The sequence below is a fragment of the Venturia canescens genome, chromosome 8 (genome assembly GCF_019457755.1).
Source record: "Venturia canescens isolate UGA chromosome 8, ASM1945775v1, whole genome shotgun sequence".
Lineage (NCBI taxonomy): Eukaryota > Metazoa > Arthropoda > Insecta > Hymenoptera > Ichneumonidae > Venturia > Venturia canescens.
In genome coordinates this window covers 20,283,507-20,301,556 of record NC_057428.1, presented here as the reverse complement: position 1 = coordinate 20,301,556, position 18,050 = coordinate 20,283,507, and the positions used below count along the sequence as shown (strand labels likewise).

Below are 18,050 nucleotides of genomic sequence, written 5' to 3'. Positions count from 1 at the left end.
TCTGATAGACAACTTTTTTCGGTTGTCGATAAGTTATCCATAAGGTATCAAATCGATATGTCCTGTAGATTGCATTTTGTATTGGCATCCAGAAACAGTCATCTAACGGATATACTAGTTTATGTTATTTGATAGTTAAGGAGTTTCGGTACAGGCGATACAATGTTGCCATGCTAAACCATGCTAAAAACATAAAAAATTTCAAAAAGTTTAGAATTTTATAAAATTTGGTGAACATATTCTTTAATGCCAAATTTGACAATACAAATTTTTTAAGATTTTTCTTCTACACAGTTATCGAGTAATTGATCACTAAAGTTTACGTGTATAAGCATAGCGTTTCCATATATATAGGTATACATTCCGGGCATAAGAAATCTGCTTTAATGCGTAATTACTCGATAACTGAGTAGAAGAAAATTTTGAAAAAATTTGTGTTTTCGCATTTGATGTTGAAGAACATTATCACCAAATTTGATCAATTTCTTAATATTTTGACTTTTGTACCGAAACTCCTTAACCAAAAATGGTTACCAAAACGACTTTCATAAAAGATACTTATTGGAATTGAGGAAATGAAAATAAGCATACAGTGAACGACGAAAGTATTCGTACAGAGGACATTTTCGTTTTAACATATCTTCTGTACAAATACTTTCGTCGTTATCATTGCATAATATACAGATGAACGTTTAACAGGTTATTTATTATAAATAATAATAAAATATTTCCATAAAATACATAGAATACAAAAAATATATGCTTAAACTTAAAAAAGTAAAATTTAAAAAAAAATTAAAAATTTTACCACAAATCGTTTTATAACAAAATGTATAGTAAAACAGAATTCTTTATACATAAAAAATTCAAAAACGATATAAAATTCGCGTAACATAGCACGTAATATTGAAATGCCAATTGGAATGTATGCAAATAGATTTTAAACAATTTTTTTTCTTCGTGCAATCTTCGTTTGTTGGCTGCTATCGGTACCGCTTTTTCTGTCCCTGCGGGGCTCGCTGTCCCTGCGGATGTCGTTCGAACCATTCAATTCGACGAGATCATTGAGTTGTCTGAAAATTCGGGCGTGGCCCGCGTTTAAAACGTCAAATACGAATATATAGGTGAAAAAATTACATTCAACTTATATTGTTTTCATGCGAATGTAAAATTTATAGTTTTATTCTTACTGCTGCAACGTGAAGCTTGAGTATGCGAGCTTTGCTACTGTTCCTCTGTTGCATCCTCATGCTTGTTGATTCCAATGATCGTGCTGCTATAAACGTCGTATCATTGTGTTCCTCCTCGTCGGTTGTCATGTCCCATCCTAATAATATTAATTTTGCTTTTTATTTCTTGTATTCTTATAAAAAAAAAAGAATTCATATATGTAGATGAGACGACATATTACCTTGCTATCCATCACTGTTGATCCGTTGTCTGATTGTTGCCTGAAGATCTGTTCCTCCGAAATATGTTCTTCAGACATTGGTCACATTGGTTGTGGAAGCCACTGACTCCAAAACGTTTGTGGTAACCAGGAAATCTCGCCTAGATCAGTAAGTCTCGTGCGAATACTCCAAAGACCTTGTCATAATCCAATAAATATGCATATATATATATATGGAAATAGCGAGGAAGACTATGTAAAAGATACGTATATACGTACCGATCAACACTTTATGAAAATCTTCATTTTCCTATGTTACGTCCAGAAGGGACGAACATAATTGGGAAATTTTACTTAGTTTTCGCTGCCACCAACCTACACAAAGTGTAGGATTTTTGAAATGTGAAATATTTATTAAAATATTTTGTTTGGTCTAAATGAAATTAAAATAATTGGAAATATTGCAATATTGAAGTGATTAAGTAATCGAAATAATTTAAGAAATAACGAAAGGGTGCCTATATGGTCCCGTACGGGTCCCGAATAAGCAGGAGATTGGGTCGCTCAAATAATTATTAACCGGGAAATCAGATTTATTGAGATGGAAACAGAAGGTTCGTCGAGAACAGAAATATATGTGAAAAGTATGCGAAAAGGAAAGATACAAAAAGGTTTACAATTTGAATGGATCGAGATACGATTTTGAAGACGGAACCGTGAATTAACATTTACTCCAACTTACTCTCGAACTTACTCTCTCACATGAACGGGAACAATTCTCCCGTTGGGCCTTCATTCGATGCGCGGTTCACACACACGCACAGAATTAAGGAGTTTCGGTACAAAAGTCAAAATATTAAGAAATTGATCAAATTTGGTGATAATGTTCTTCAACATCAAGTGCGAAAACACAAATTTTTTCAAAATTTTCTTCTACTTAGTTATCGAGTAATTACACGCATTAAAGCAGATTTCTTATGCCCGGAATGTATACCTATATATATGGAAACGCTATGCTTATACACGTAAACTTTAGTGATCAATTACTCGATAACTGTGTAGAAGAAAAATCTTAAAAAATTTGTATTGTCAAATTTGGCACTAAAGAATATGTTCACCAAATTTTATAAAATTCTAAACTTTTTGAAATTTTTTATGTTTTTAGCATGGTTTAGCATGGCAACATTGTATCGCCTGTACCGAAACTCCTTAACTTGGTTTTATGAAGAATAACAAATTGAGAAATAAACTTAACAAAAGGGTGAACGCAAAAGTCTGCAAGACTCGGCAAAAGAACGTCCGTGAGGCAACGGGCAGTGTGTTGCTCACTACGCGTTTGTTATCGGAAGTTAGGCTTACGGGTCCTCTATGCGGTTTCACCATTCTTTCAGGATTTACTGAACCGCCGCGAGTTGCTAACTTACGGAGTTAACCCGAGGGACGACCGAGTGTCGGTTAAGAATCAAACGGAACTGATGTACAAAAACCCTCGCCACGGCGACGTTCCCATGGATATGTCCCTCGAACTCGCGATCAGGCGATGCTGATCGGGCGGATTCCGAGGGCTTCCGGCCCGCGGCGACACGAGGCAACGCACAGAGGTCACACTCAAGGACGCTCCGTTGTCAAGTCGCGCAGTTGTCGGAGGAGGCCGTCGTCACGATCCGCCTATATTGAAAAATCACACGCGGGACGTGACACCTAATCGTCCCTAGTAGAATAACTTTGCACAAATTCGAAACTATTGGATTATGGAAGCAGGTTTCGAAATAAATGGCACAAAGTTTAAGCAGAGCAATTACATATTTTATTTAATGAACTTTACTCTGCTAGGAGAGATCTATCGATTATTAACTGAGCGTTGCAGTGGTCGAAAAAGTGACTCTGACTCTAACGACAAAGGGCCTCGTGCGTCGACCTCTTTCTTGATCTGTATATTCGTTATATAAACAAACTTATAGGACTGCGAGCACGCTCTCATGTGTATTGTTTAATATCAAGTTTTATTACTATGCTGATGGATTATTTTTGCTCATATTCCAATAGAAACAATCACTGATTGAAGTGGCAGACGATCGGCTGACGGCGTCGGTCAGGTGAGCTCTATCTAATAGTAGATGACAATTTTGGACGGATTTATAATTATACTTTTGAATACCAAAAAGATATCTTTTAATATTTGCTAATGGTATCCAATACGCACATACATCAAGACATCAAATGAATATCATATTTATGACGAGCAGAATTATCCATATAATATCTATTTTAGGAAATCAAAAAGATATCATTTTATATGAAGCGTCGTTATAATGTTATCTGTTTGACGCCTTAAAACAGTTATCATTTGGAGAATATTATAAAGTTAACTTATAGACAACTCTCTTTTTTCATAAAAGGTTTACATGAAAAAGATAAATTATTGAGATAGCAGTAAATTAGACAACCCAAAAAAGACAACTTTTAGATAACTGTAAATTCGGTATCATAAAAAAGTTGTCAAGTAGTTATCTAATGGAAATGTCTTAAACCTTATAGTTGGCTTTCGGACATCAGTGCTATTATAGGGAACGAACGTTAAATGGAAAAGAGTTGCGTGGAAACCATTATTTCGGATCTATTTAATTAATTCGTTTCATTATTACTTCTGAATTTTGACGTGAAAAATATGTTTCGAAAAAAAATAATGAAAATCATGAGAATTATTGCATTTCTGGAAGATATATATCCCAGAATTTTTCAATATAGATATAGAATTATGTATAACGAAATTGAAATTAATTTTAATTCAATTTGAATATTTTTCATCTTTATAAACAAATTTTGACTTATAATAGAAGTATGTAAGAGCCTCTGATCTTTATTATTTATTGGTGTGATAACTTTGGGTTGGTATACATCTGGAGAATGACAACCTCTCATCGATATGTACGAAAATTGATTATATGTTTTAAAATTTAGAAATTATACAAACAAAGGCTGCACGTAAAGCCAACGCGTCTTTCGAATTTTTGAAGGCCTAGTTTTCTATGTATACATGCTTCCTGTGTATATACACGAATATCCCTCTCTAACGTGCTCTGAACCATCTGAACCGTCTAAACTCTCAACAACACATGATACATTCCCACCTGTTGTGTTGTTCCGGTTATTCCTTTCATTCTCTCATTCTTTGTTGCGCGATTCTAAGATGTCATTAAAAATAATCTTATCCAACAAAAAAGTTCCAAGTCAATAACAATAGCAATATCTACGAAACGGTAGTTTTTCTCGGAATTCCGGTATTATATACCGGCAAAATCGAATCATCGCTTTATTGTTATGGTGTTGCAATCCGCATTTTTGCGTGGGGTATGAGGTTATGTTTGTAGCAACATCACGCGGCGAACTACACCGGAAAAAAGTGACAATAAAGCAAAAATAAATGCAATCAATAAAAACAAAAAATGGATTTGAGCGACACAAGTGGAGATTTAGTACTCGAAAACATTAATTCTGGAGAAAAATTTCTTCTCGACCAGAATGTGAAAGTGGTTTGTATTTTTCAAAACTATTTTAGTTGTTCGAAATCTTTCGTCACGATATATATAAATAAAAAAACACCATCGTTGTACGTAACAAATTTTCTTGGTTTCAATTTATATTCGTTTCACTTTCACATGATTTTTCGTTTGTTCTAACACTGCGTGGACATGCTTGTCAACTTTGTTTTGTTCTCAATCAAATTCTATCTGGTTTCAAATTTTGTATTCGCTTTGAATAGTTCAAGAATGATGGACCAATAAGGATACAAAATATATTATCATATTGCATTCTTGTTTAACATAGTTTTTTCTATGTTCCAGTACCGGTGCGGCAGAAGAAGAGATAACGACATAGTTACAAATAGTGTTCTGGCATCAAGAGAACATTGTATATTCGTGCGTGTTGGTCCACAACTCAATGTAATTGACAAAGACGTAAGAACTGTTGTACTGCTTAAAAGTTTTAGAAACAGGAAAAAAATTGTTAAAGAGTATTGAAGTAATGATTTTTACTCGTTTCCAGAGCTCTAATGGTATTTATGTCAACGGGACTATTCAACCGCTGAAACTTGTTCCTCTCCATATAAATGACATTATTGGCCTTGGCACACTTAATACAGTTCCTGACTCTCCTAGAACAAAATTATCTCCAACGATATTCGTGCTCAAACGATTCGAGGTGACAAATTTTTGCATGAGGTTTTTAATCAACTGATTGTACAATTATTTTGAAATTTCTCAATGGCAAGATCAATGACAATAAAATTGTAGAGTGCAAAAAAGATTATTTTTAAAATTTATTTTCGTTTTCACCAGCAATACATTATCTGCCAATAGTTTCAACAAAATATGAGTTTTCATGTTTTAAGATTCCACTTTCCCTAGCTGTTCTCTTCACTTGATTTTTCAATGAATTGCAGCCAGAGCCACCGCCTTCTTCGCCTCCTTCTCCTCCTCCTCAACTAGAGGTTCCTGATCCTAGTTTGATCACTGAACATCATGAAGAGGAGAAATCGAATACTACAACAGAAAATAAAAGAAGGCTATCAAAGGACTCGATCGAACCAAATGTGCCATGCAAAATCGCAAAAATCGATGAAGATAAATCATTTCCTGTTGGTAGAGAAAATACTGATAAAGGCGCAAGTCCATCAAATCCATCGGCATCACCATTGCTGGATATCATTGATATAACAGGTAAAAAAAACAATGTGGCATTAAAGTTGATCGCTGGATTTGGCCGAATAACCTTTTTGAGATATGGGATGGCCTCTCGTTGTTTAGCTTGAAAAACTTGATAAAAATATTTTCCCAGACCTAAACAGTTCAGACGACGAATTGCCCATCGCAAACAAACCTGACGGAGCTGTGGCGTTCAAACAACCAGCAACTGTGGTTAGGAATTCCTCAAAAAATAGTGTGACCGAGAACATGGTCACATCAAGTTCAGATGACTTGTCACAACCATTGATCATGGACACTGATCAACCGAACAATAGCGAAGATGATTCGTCCACAGAAAATCAACCATCAATAAAAAAAGAGGAGAATCTATCTCATCTTTTGATCAATAAAAACGCCATTCCTTCAAATTTGACTATAGAACAGGATAACAAAGTAAATTCTTCGATTACAATAGAGGCAACAACATCAAAAAAAGATAACACACGTCCGTCCGCTAAAGAAAAACGGGAAATTTCAAACGATCCTTCGATCTTCAAAGAGAATGAAAAGAAAAACTCTGAATTTCTTGTTGTGCCATTTGATTGCGATAAATTTGCTTCGTACGAGGAAATGGCCGACAAAAACGGGAGAGAGTTCAAAGGGGATGGAATTTCTGAGACGACCTTAGTTCAGACAAACAACAACGGTGTGGATCAGTTGATAAAATACGAGCCAGATATTACTATAGTAGACGATGATGAATCGGTTTACACAAGTTTGAAACATTCGCCCATCGTGCCTGTTCGGACACCTTTAAAATTGAAACACGTCAAGGAAGAAAAACGAACAACGTATTCAGAAATCGATGTCGTAATTCTGAGCGACGATGAGGAGGACGGTGATATCTTCCCAGCTTCCCAGCTATTCGGGGATCCAGTCGAGGATGGAGTCAAAGAAAAGTCCTTCATAAACTCTGAAGAAGAGATTGAGGATGATATGTTTGCAGACGATCGTGCCGAGGATCCCGACACCATTTTCATCGACAGTGATATCGAGGATGATCTCCTGTACAATCGCGTTATGCAAAGTTCTCTTAACAAGAGTCGCGATTTTTACATGAAAGAAGAATTATTTGAAGAAGAAAATGAAGGCTTCAACGACGTAAACAATACCCGGAAAGAAATTTACGACATATGTTTCAACCATAATCAAGACGAAAGTGATGAATCAAGCATTGAGGAAAGATTACCAGCGAAAAAAAAAAGATCGAACAGTATGGAAATTTTGGAATCCACGAGATTGGAGCTTCACAAACAATTGAAAGACCTCGAAAAATCCGAAACATCGCTACAAAAATTGAATTTGAGAGAGGAAGTCGCAGAAGAAGTCTCTAAAAAACAAAAAAGTTTGGGCGACCAAGTAAAAATCAGTAAAATTTCAAACGAGAGTGCAGAGATGAAAATTTCTCGCGATGATCAAAAGAAGAACCAAGAAAAGGATAATGAGGATCGTGAATTGACCAAGAAAAAAAAAACCGATGAACAGTATCGTTCCAAGGATAAAAATAAAGTTAACGAAACTGTAGCGAACAAAGAATCCGGTAAAAAGACAAAGACCAAAAAATCAACGTTCGTTGATGACAAATCAACAAGAATTTCTGATACTGTTGGTCAAAATCTTGTTGCGGAGGGCGATAAATCAGCTGGCGCAATTGACGAAAAGCCACGCAAGATTAGCCGAGAGGATTCTCCTTCCGAAATTGCAGGTAACTCCGAATCTCGATCTATGAAAAATTTACAGTCTCGTTCGAAGGAAAAATCTCGATCGATGGACGAGCCCGAAACGACAAATAAACCGCGTAAAATTTCGACCGACCGTTCACCGATTTCGAAGAGGGATTCTCTATCTCCAACGATGGAATATCCCTCTGCTGCTTCATCGAAAAATGATCGAACGAGGAGAAGCGTGCCACTCGTTGATGCGCCGTTTCTCGCTAAGGGTGAACGACGAGGCGTTAGTAGTAGAATAAAAAGACTGGGAAGCTCGTTCGAACAAGAAGAAGCTACAACGAGCGGTGTTTGTCAAAGTTCAGATATCAACGATCACGTCCTTTCAACGTCGAGGGAAGAACCTGTTGTGCCTGCTGAAAAACAAGCCTCCAACGGATTCAGCCCCAAGTTGACGACAAGACAAAAGAGGGAACTGGCGATAAAAGAGAAACAGGAGAAATATTTAAAAATGAAGGAACAAAAGGTCCGCCGCCAGAAAAACAAATGGGCGGAGTGTCTTCCACCGCGTGCACATCAAGGATCTACCCTAACGCGACAGGAACGAGAAGACCTAAAAAACGATCGTAAAGAGAAATTGAAAAAAATTGCTGAAGAGAAGAAAAAAGCAATGGAAAACAATGAGAATTCGGAAACGAGACGGTTCGTTAAGAAAGGAATAGCTAAAGTTACGGAAAAAACAAGAGGAGATTTTTTGGTCAACGATGTTCAGGATCAAGTTGCCAAACAATCCGCAGACTTGGAGCGTACTTCTTTCAATACAATCGAATCATCGGAACCACTTGATAATAAGCATTGTGATAAGTCAGCTGACTCGATTAAGGAAAATCTTACGAAGCGCAGTGACATGTCAAAACTGAATGGGGCCAAATCATCGGAAGACGAAAAATGCAAGGACAAGTCCTCCGATGTGATGTATAATAATGAGACTAACGGTGAGACTTCGATGAAGGGCGATCAATCGTCAAAGGTGATGGTGGAGAGCCGTAATCCTGTTAACGGTGAGAATCAAATTTTTATTCATATCACAAATGTGGAAAAAACTTTTATGATTGCTTTTTACTTTTTACAGAACCAACAGGCCATGATTCTCATCTGCGTAAGACGATAGAAAAAATAGCATCGAAATCAACGTCAAAGCGTTCCGAAGCCATCGCTCCTATCGAAGCCAAAGCTCTGAGCGAAACTGAATTATTGTCTAATAAATTTTTGGCTAGCGTAAACTTGAAGCCATCGAAAAAAACGAAAGACCCAAGAGACAAATCAGTAACATCAGGGAAAAAGCGCTCCACCAGTGCAACGACAAAATCACGGAATGAGAAACGCGTACGGTTCAATGATCTAATGACCGAGATACGAACATTCGAAATTGAACCTGGCAACACTCTCAACAAATGTCCCTCGACCGATGCACCCATACTGGAGAGAAGAGTGAGAAAAAGAACTTTGGATCGAGGAGCTTGTCCAAAATTGGAGCAATTTTTATTGCGGATATTCAGCTGGAATCCTTCCTGGTTGCAGGTAAAAATTACATTTCATTTTTTCCTCGATTGATCCATGAACATTGTGAATTTGAAAAAAAAAAAAACAAAAATTACGTCACGTACAAGTATGGTTTTTCCTCCAGGAGCAAAAACATTTCAATATCCCTCCGCCAATCGTCGACGAACATACTCTTTTACCAATAATCTCCAAGTTCACATCTTACGGAGATTATTATAAAATTACTGAACCCTTATTGGCCTTGGAACTCTGGTCCCAAATCTCGAAAGATCAGGATACCAGAGAAAGTAAAAATCTCGTGTACGTATAAAAGAAAAAGAAACAAAATCTTTCATCGAATAATATTCTCAATGGAATTGAATAACGAATTACGTTGGTGAATTCGAGTACAAGGAAAATAAAGTATGGAAGATAATTATAAGGTTTTTATATTTCAGGAGACCACAAATCATGTGTTCGGTAGTGAACAATTCCATCAGCTTAACGACGGTACATTCGACGAAGTTTCGTGTTACAAAAATGATGCTTGAGGTCGTAATTTCTCGACGAGATTTAAGTTTGGAAAATCATCCGAATTACGGTGACCTTATATGCTTCCAATACTGTGTTATGAGTGAAACGAAAAAAAAGTTTTTCAACGTATTCGCATATGTAGAGAGCATGAGTACGGCTGTGATAACGTCAGGAACTCATTATAATCGAGATTTGTGTGAGTCGTCGCGTAATCCTGTATCATCCATTGGAATGAGATTTTTTTTTTGAAACCGATCAATTAATTACGAAATAATCTGTTTATTTTCGCAGTGCATTACGTAAAAGAACCTTATGCTGTCCTGACATATTCGGTGGTAACGAAACCAATCGATCCTAAGCATATACAGATGAACAGAGTTTACAGACTCAATAAAGTTTCATACCTTCGATCGAATATGCGAATGATTCAAGCGCTCCAGTATTTACCTGTTTCGCCTCTTATCAAACACATTCTCCATCCTGATTTCGAGGATTTCAAATTGCCCGAGATGCCTGTTTCCAGACCCAAAAATTTAATCACGAAGGTGCGTTACCCATCGAAGTCTCGTTTCATTTTGCCTCATGTTATCCATCATCAGCTTTTCTTTTGAACTCATTTTCCTTACCGTTCGCGTTCATTTTCTCATACGCTTTCTATGTTCAGGATAATCTAAACGCGAGACAATTGGAAGCTGTTGTTCGTGTGACGGATGCAGTAGTTCGTAAATTGCCAAAAATATGCCTAATCCAAGGCCCGCCGGGTACCGGAAAATCCAAAGTTATTGTGAATCTCGTGACTGAAATATTGTACGGTGAAGGACGATACAGTAATAATAAAAAAATGAGAATATTGGTCTGTGCCCCTTCGAACGCGGCCATCGATGAAATCGCCCTGAGGTTGCTTGACGTTCGGAAAACAAGTGAGTGCGTTTTCTACACTAGTGAACAATTTTTATTGTCTTGCATACAGAAAAGTTTGACTAACTCGTTTGACTATTTACATATCAACAAAAATTACCAACAGTTCCAGGACCAGAGAATCGCTTCAAAATGGTTCGAATCGGAAAACTTGAAAGAATGCATCCAACAGTTAAAAGTATTTCGCTTCAAGCACTGGCGAAAAAAGATGTGAAAATGTCCACAGAAAATTATCTATCGCCCGCCTTCACAATCGATAGTGTCAACGAAGAAGTAAACATTTGAAATCGTCTATAAAAGTATTTTATCAATATTTTTATTAATCAATTATTATTCGATTGTTTCAGAAACGTCTACTCACCGCTAAAATTAATGCTAAAGAGCAAGAGCTTTTGTCAGCCCAGAAGCGGAACGCTCCTAACGTCAGCTATTTATCAAAAACACTCGCCGAGTGTCGATCGAGGCTCGATTTGTTAAATAATCGACGACCGGTGAGTCTCACCTTTCGAAAATGATTGCTGCACCTCAAGACAATAAGCTCGAAAAATTGCAAATATTTTTTTCCTACAGTTCGAAAGAATAGATCCAAAAGAACTTGCGAAACTGGAAAAAGGCGCAGAAACGACTTATTTGATGAACGCAGACGTGATCACGTGTACTTTGAAGTCTTGTTACACGAACATGATGGAATCGAGTTTTGGGTAAGAATTACATTATTTTGGAACCTAAAGAAAATTCGTGACTAAAACGATTATGCGAAGGAATGTTCTAAACGTGCAAAAAATATCGTTGATTCATATATACTCTTGTCACAGTGATAGCGGCCAGGAAATATCCGTTTGTATAGTGGACGAAGCGACTCAATGTGCGGAAGCCGAAACCCTTATACCTTTGATGCTGGGAGTCAGAACTCTCGTGCTTGTTGGAGACACGAATCAACTACCTGCGACCATAATATCTCGAGTAAAATAACTATTTTTTTATTTTTCAAGCAAATCTCATGCCCGCTCTTCTACATAATGACAGTAATGATTTGTAATGGAAAAAAATTAGTTCTATGACCCTTGAATAACAATGAACCAATGTTTTCTTTTTTTTTCTTTTTTTGCAAACAGAAAGCCAAACAGCTCGGTTTAGATCAATCGCTGTTCGCTCGAATACAGAGTTGTTTTCCAAAGAAAGACAAGAGTCCAGTGATCCATCTGAATACACAATACCGAATGTCATGGCCGGTGGCTTTTTGGCCGAACAAGTTTTTTTACGATGGACTTTTGCACAATTCGGCAAATCTCGAGAGTTTACCTTTCCACTTTTACAAAGTATTGAATCTTGATGCTATCCAAAACGAGGAAGTGTTTTCTAATACCCAGGAAGCAACTTTTATTGCTAAGGTGCTTTACACGTTGATGGCTCGTTCTCGATTGGATCATACCAAACGACCAGTCAGGGTTGGAATTATTACTCCTTATAACAAACAAAAAACAATGATACCGACGGAAATTGAAAAATGGTAAGAATCGTAGAAGAAACGACTAATAACAGATACGTTCAAACGACCTGATCGTTTTCTGAATTTCAGTATCAAACCACTGCCAGAATCGACCAAATCGAAACTGGTTTACGATGTAAATACGGTCGATGGGTTCCAAGGACAAGAACGTGACGTTATTGTCATGTCTTGCGTTAGAAGCAGTGGAATCGGATTTTTGTCTGATCGACAAAGATTGTGCGTTGCTTTAACGAGGGCCAAGCACAGCCTCATACTCTGTGGAAACTTCAAGACTTTCGAGGTGCGTTAAATTTCAATTTTATCAGAGAAAATGCCAGAATTTCCTTGACTTTTTGGCCCAGCGACTTTCGTCGCGAACTCTAAGTGCGTTTTCCTCAATTCTTATGATCTTGAATCGTGAGAAATGAAATGTATAAGTTTTTTTATTAAATTTTAGAAAGATTCCATGTGGAATGCTCTTTTGTCGGACGCGAAATCGCGTGGATGCTATACGAAGATCAAGGCGACTGCTTCGCCCGACGAAATCAAACCACATATCTGTCGATAGAATAGGAAAACAAGCTCAAAGTATGGAGAACAGTATTAAAAGTGAGCAATATCATCGACAAATGTGTAAGATAAGAAAAAACGAAAACAGTGCCATGCGACGGACATTAATTACAAAATGGTCTGACGCCCCACAAATATTGCGGGATGTAAATAATAATAAATTACTTTCGAAGGGAAAACTTTTCCAGTGTGTAAACGATGGAAAAAACGGAAAAGAAAAATATTCGAAAAATAACTTCGAGAAAATGCCAAATAACGTTATTGCAGCGCGCAAGTTATTCTATACGAAAAAATCGAAAAGCCAAGGTTTTTTTTTAAGTTTTTGCTGATTCAAGCCGAATTAACGTTTTGGGCCTGATTGAGGTGGCCTAGATCAAAATCTACGTACTCATAACTCAGTTTTTTCGTTCCGCGAACTTATTTTTTATGAATTTTTATTTCGACTCTTTCCAGCTAATAGTTAGCTCATCGACTACGGTCGTGCGAGAAATTCTCGATATTCCTCACCACAAACAAATTTGTATTGTTCAATAAACTTATCGCTTTTCCGTTTTCCTTTTTAATCTTTTTTCGTTTCGTCGAATGTCTTATCAGTTCTTGCGAGAAAAACGAACAGAAAATTGAACAGAGTGGATCGATATTCCTTCGTTGCAATCATTTTCTTTGCTATTATTTCTTCGAAATTAAATTTATGCGAAAAAAATTAGCACCTTTAAAATGTCTCATAAATGCGAGGTCTCGGAGACATCGCGTGGTTTTTGACCTCGATACAATCTGTTTTGGAAACAAATCTCTGTACGCTCGGTCACGTGTTCTCATTGTTCTTCGAGCACTTTTTGTATTGCGACATAAAACGTTTTCGAACGAATTTTTGTGTGCAGGATCAACCATTCTGATGAAATCACGTGTGTCACGGTTCTCAGGTGAGCTTCACCGATTGTTGAACAATGTAACAAAACGATATGATTACGAATAATATTTTTCTTTCATTGTTGATTATGATTTGAAAAGAATAACGAGACGAAAACTCGATTTTAAAGTGACTCTCAAAAGAATAGCGAATCATAGAAAATCGTTTAAATTTAATTCCAGGAATTTCGAATCGTGACACGAGCGAAAAACGAACTGAAGGTTTTTTCGATTATACGATAACTTGCAGAGTTCTCGGTACTGAAAAATCGCCATTGTTTTCCTATCAATAATGGATTCGAACGACACGTGTGTGACGATTCGATCCTACAGAACATTTGTACCGGAAAAAAGTTTTTTTCTCGCAAAATGACCGGATGGCTTGGTTGCTCGAATTCATACTGCTTTTCTTCATTATTTCACTATAAAATTAACCAAAAAACAATAGACTTTTAGCCTCATGACAGACGATCGACTTGCCGACTCAATTTCCAGTTGTTTCAAAAGCGTGCATTTTTGAACATATTTATTACGTTCGTATTTTTTCACTTGAATTTTATCAATAAAAGGAGGGAAAAGTTTTGGACGAAGGTTTGGAAATTTGTGCTCGAATAATTAAAAACATTTTGATGATATTTCACTCAGGTTTTATTATTTGACGTTTAATGTTTTCACAATGAAAATCGAGCCTACTATATACGGTCAGCAGCGAGTTTAAACTCGCCGGAAGAAATTATAAAAAAAACTACTTTCCAAACGAACTCCGTCATGGCCCAGTTGGAATTTTGAGGTGAAGATCAAATGATGACGGAGCATAGGAGGATCTTCCTCCTTAACCATTGAACTGAACAGTGAATAAATTCACGGGATTCAAGTCCGAGGTAACGATCGCAGCATAAAAAGGATGACGTACAACAATGCGATGGTGTTTGCATTCCTCATGCCACTTACTAGCCTTCAACGATGAGTCTTGAAAGAGGAATTCATTATTTCAAAAAATGAGCGATGCTCTGAACTAAACTAATTGGAAATTTAGTTATAAATTTATTTTTAATCATACTAAATGATTCAAAAGTCTAACGAATGAAAAATGCAAGATAATTCTATCGAAAGTAACGCGTATGGAAAATTCTTACCAGGCTTAAATATTGATGGAGCCTTCAATATTTCGTCGTTACAACCTTAGACAGATAAAATAAATTCGGAGTTAGAAAATCCTTTTTTTCATCAACGATGACGAAAAATGCTTACCTATGGCTGAAGCAACCTCGATTCCTTCTTCATTCATTTCGAATACAGTGTTTTGTTCCACTCCAGTGAAATAAAATCTATCTCGAGGACTGCTTATTCCAAGGAACCTGGCCCTCTCTTTACTGAACAAATCTCCCATACTCATCTGTGGGCAAAAGCAAACAATAAATACGCAGCTAACCTTTTCTCAACGAACTTCTCTGCCGTATGAAAATGAGGATTCGAATACACCACGAAATCCCAATAAAAACAATTGTGCGACGAAAAAATAATTCAATTTTACAGCGCCGTGTATACGCACATTTTTCAAGGGTCGTGTCAAGTCAATTTTACTTGCAATCCTGAATTTAGGAATTACGATGCATCGTTCTTCGACGACTAGTGATGACTTCAAGAATAAGTGTTGCGATAAAAACCCAGAAATATTTTGTTCGAGTTCGGGGAGCCTTTTTAGCTCTTTTGGAAGTATGACGATCATGCGAAGTGCCTGACGGCCACCTAGATCAGCCTGTATTTAAAAAATCAGTCAATACCTCCGGAACGAAAGGAACAAGCTTTTTTCAATCAGTAGCCAAGTTCCATTGGAGTTAAATTGCAGTAAAAAAAGAAATTTCACAAATTTCTCAAAGGTACCCCATTACAGCAAAAAAAAATGTTTTTATCAAAAATCGCAAAAACGTCACAGTACGTTTCTTGACGTTTGAAAGTGAGACATGGCCGTTCAAACTTTTCAACAGTACGATATATCCTCAGATAGTATCCTAATTACCCGATCTCTTCAATATCTTAAAGACCATTTTTTTAACCCAACTAATTTTTGTTTTCAAATACTGAAATAAACTTTTTCACCCTTAATGGCAGTTCGAATATCGTGAAGTCCGTTTTTTCCACCAAAGTAATATTTCCTGCTACAATCATGTGCGGTAAGTATGTTTGCACTGTAGTATTAACGAAAAACAATTTGTTTTCAGTTTCTCGGATATTGAATTGCGTCAACCAAGTGCCTTTGAGGTATACAGTGTTCGTGAACGAGAGAACTCTTTTCGGGTCGTAATTCGCTGTTCCGGAGGGAATTCACTTTGTAAATCATTTTCATTTTTTTTTCATTAATGTAAGTGGAAAAGCAATTTTACCTGCGGTTACGCTGTTCTTCAGACGAGAGTTTGTCCGCTCCTTGCACCAATCGCTCATGATATCGTTCGTTGCGATCGGCTCCTTCTCGAAATCGACTTTCCGTAGAGTTGCGCCGAAAACTTCGTCGATGGCTCCAACGAATTTTGATTCGAACGAAATGTGTCGAGAAGCAAAGAAGCCGTTGGTTACTCGCAGCCCGCTGAGATCGTGCTGAAATATTTTTGGTCCCATCACTGAAGAGCATTATTCGCTAATCATCGAATATTCAATGATCGAGTGATCTATTGAAATTTCGAATTTTGGAAGTATAAAACCGAATTAAAGAGGATTTAGATAATAGTGAAATGGTCGACGAATACGAAAAGTTTCTCATCGTTTCCTCGACGTCTCTTCGAAAAATGAACGAATCTTTGAACCCCGTTTGATGTACCCGCAAGAGAGACGTAAAACGAAACGAATTGAAGAAAGTGTTCACAATATTCTGGCTGAACGAAAGCGGATGCAATGAAAATTAACTAATTTTTTTTGTCCTCCGCTTAGTTGCAAAATCACTGATTTCAATTAAAACTCACATTCAAGTAATCGACGAGGGATTTGAATGAAATTTTTCTCTCATCTTCCGGTCCATTGTACACAGCGGAGTCAAGAACGGAACGAGTCTCCCCGGTCGCTCCGAACGCTATCGTGGACAAGGTCAGATAAATACCGATCGGAGAAATACCGTAGCTTTCGAAATCTTTTGGTCCCAGCTCCGCGACGCTCTACGAGAAGAATTTTATTTTCACATTCGTCCTTCGGAATCAATCGAATTAATTACGAAACGAGCCTCGCATTAATTAAGCTATTCGAGAGTTCCGGCGTTCCGTTTTAACATCGAATGCGATGATTGGCGATCGTTTGTATAAATTACCTTGACGAGAAGACTCGAGAAGTTGTTGCAGTCGGAACTTATCTGTTCCAGAATTTTTACTTCTTTTGGAAGCGAGAGTGATGCGTGAGTAGTTATCGCTACGAGGGCCAGGTTCAAGAAGCCCACTGAGGAAACTGCTCGGCGAGATATTGTGAAGAAAAAAGCATAAAAATTCAAGATATTTTGATAAACAGTGGATATTGAGAAAAATATTTCTATGGAGCTCAATCGCTACTTACGTAAACGCATTTTGGGCCTTCGGTTAAAATCGTCCAACCACGAAACGGAAAATAAAGCACTCGATGATCGGGACTTCTCTCAGTCGAGAGTTCTGTGACTGAAACTTCGAGCAGGAATAACGCTAAAAGAAAAATCTTGGCTCTCGAGTACTAGAGACTCGGTATTGTCGCTTACTTAGTTCGGCGAAAAACAATGTTGTCGTATCACAAGAGTGAGATTAAAAACCAAATTTCTATTCTTCTGTTCCAAGTACCGAAAAATTCAGACGAAACTGCTGCCTTTTATTTTAACCGTTTCAATTCTAATTGTTTCGAATCACGTCGCCAAACGATCAAAAGCGACGCAATCGCGTCGATAAACAAACACGGTTAATACTACCGGAGTTTGGGCTCAATTTTTTAATATTTTTTTGATACTATTTTTTTTCGAGATCGCCTTCATTGTGTCAAAAATTTTATGTCCTGCTGTATGCGCATTGAAAGACGATTAAATTTGTTATAAATAATTGCATAAAATTTGCCAGTTTCATTGCTAAATACCAATTTGAAAATCATTAAACTGAGAAAAACATTGAGTTTATTAAACAAAATCCATTTCGTTAAAGACGGAATGATAACGAATCTGATCGAATTTTCAGGGTGGAATACTTCAATTTAGATCACAGGACGGCCCCGATGCATCGGCTTTCCGGTTCTCTGGATGAGTTTATTTTTTATTTTGAACGAACGATAGCGAGGTGTCTCAAGGA

General features: G+C 37.1%; 2 protein-coding genes and 1 long non-coding RNA gene across 6 annotated transcripts; 1 reads left to right on the top strand and 2 right to left on the bottom strand.

Annotated features, from left to right (window-relative positions):
• Positions 1-767: 767 nt before the first annotated feature.
• Positions 768-2,268, bottom strand: LOC122415288 (uncharacterized). Of its 4 annotated transcripts, XR_006261890.1 has the most exons (5): positions 2,145-2,268; positions 1,670-1,765; positions 1,412-1,587; positions 1,191-1,327; positions 768-1,073 (listed from the first exon to the last, which is right to left on the bottom strand). It is a non-coding gene; the product is annotated as an uncharacterized lncRNA (long non-coding RNA). The 4 variants fall into 4 exon arrangements; XR_006261887.1 differs by having other exon boundaries at positions 1,670-2,268; XR_006261888.1 differs by lacking the exon at positions 1,670-1,765 and having other exon boundaries at positions 2,133-2,268.
• Positions 2,269-4,370: 2,102 nt separating this feature from the next.
• On the top strand, positions 4,371-13,410 carry LOC122415280 (probable helicase senataxin). The gene is made up of 17 exons (XM_043427263.1): positions 4,371-4,923; positions 5,236-5,349; positions 5,438-5,593; positions 5,835-6,111; positions 6,230-8,866; positions 8,938-9,386; positions 9,493-9,668; positions 9,806-10,077; positions 10,173-10,426; positions 10,546-10,801; positions 10,906-11,072; positions 11,147-11,290; positions 11,370-11,500; positions 11,615-11,762; positions 11,915-12,309; positions 12,379-12,589; positions 12,746-13,410. Exons 1-17 carry the CDS (start codon positions 4,837-4,839, stop codon positions 12,854-12,856), a joined length of 5,985 nt encoding a protein of 1,994 aa, XP_043283198.1. The 5' UTR covers positions 4,371-4,836; the 3' UTR covers positions 12,857-13,410.
• Positions 13,411-14,397: 987 nt separating this feature from the next.
• LOC122415284 (serpin B11-like) lies at positions 14,398-17,444 on the bottom strand. The gene is made up of 9 exons (XM_043427266.1): positions 17,302-17,444; positions 17,063-17,196; positions 16,725-16,913; positions 16,152-16,362; positions 15,868-16,076; positions 15,320-15,526; positions 15,019-15,163; positions 14,904-14,948; positions 14,398-14,736 (listed from the first exon to the last, which is right to left on the bottom strand). Exons 1-9 carry the CDS (start codon positions 17,309-17,311, stop codon positions 14,600-14,602), a joined length of 1,287 nt encoding a protein of 428 aa, XP_043283201.1. The 5' UTR covers positions 17,312-17,444; the 3' UTR covers positions 14,398-14,599.
• Positions 17,445-18,050: the final 606 nt, after the last annotated feature.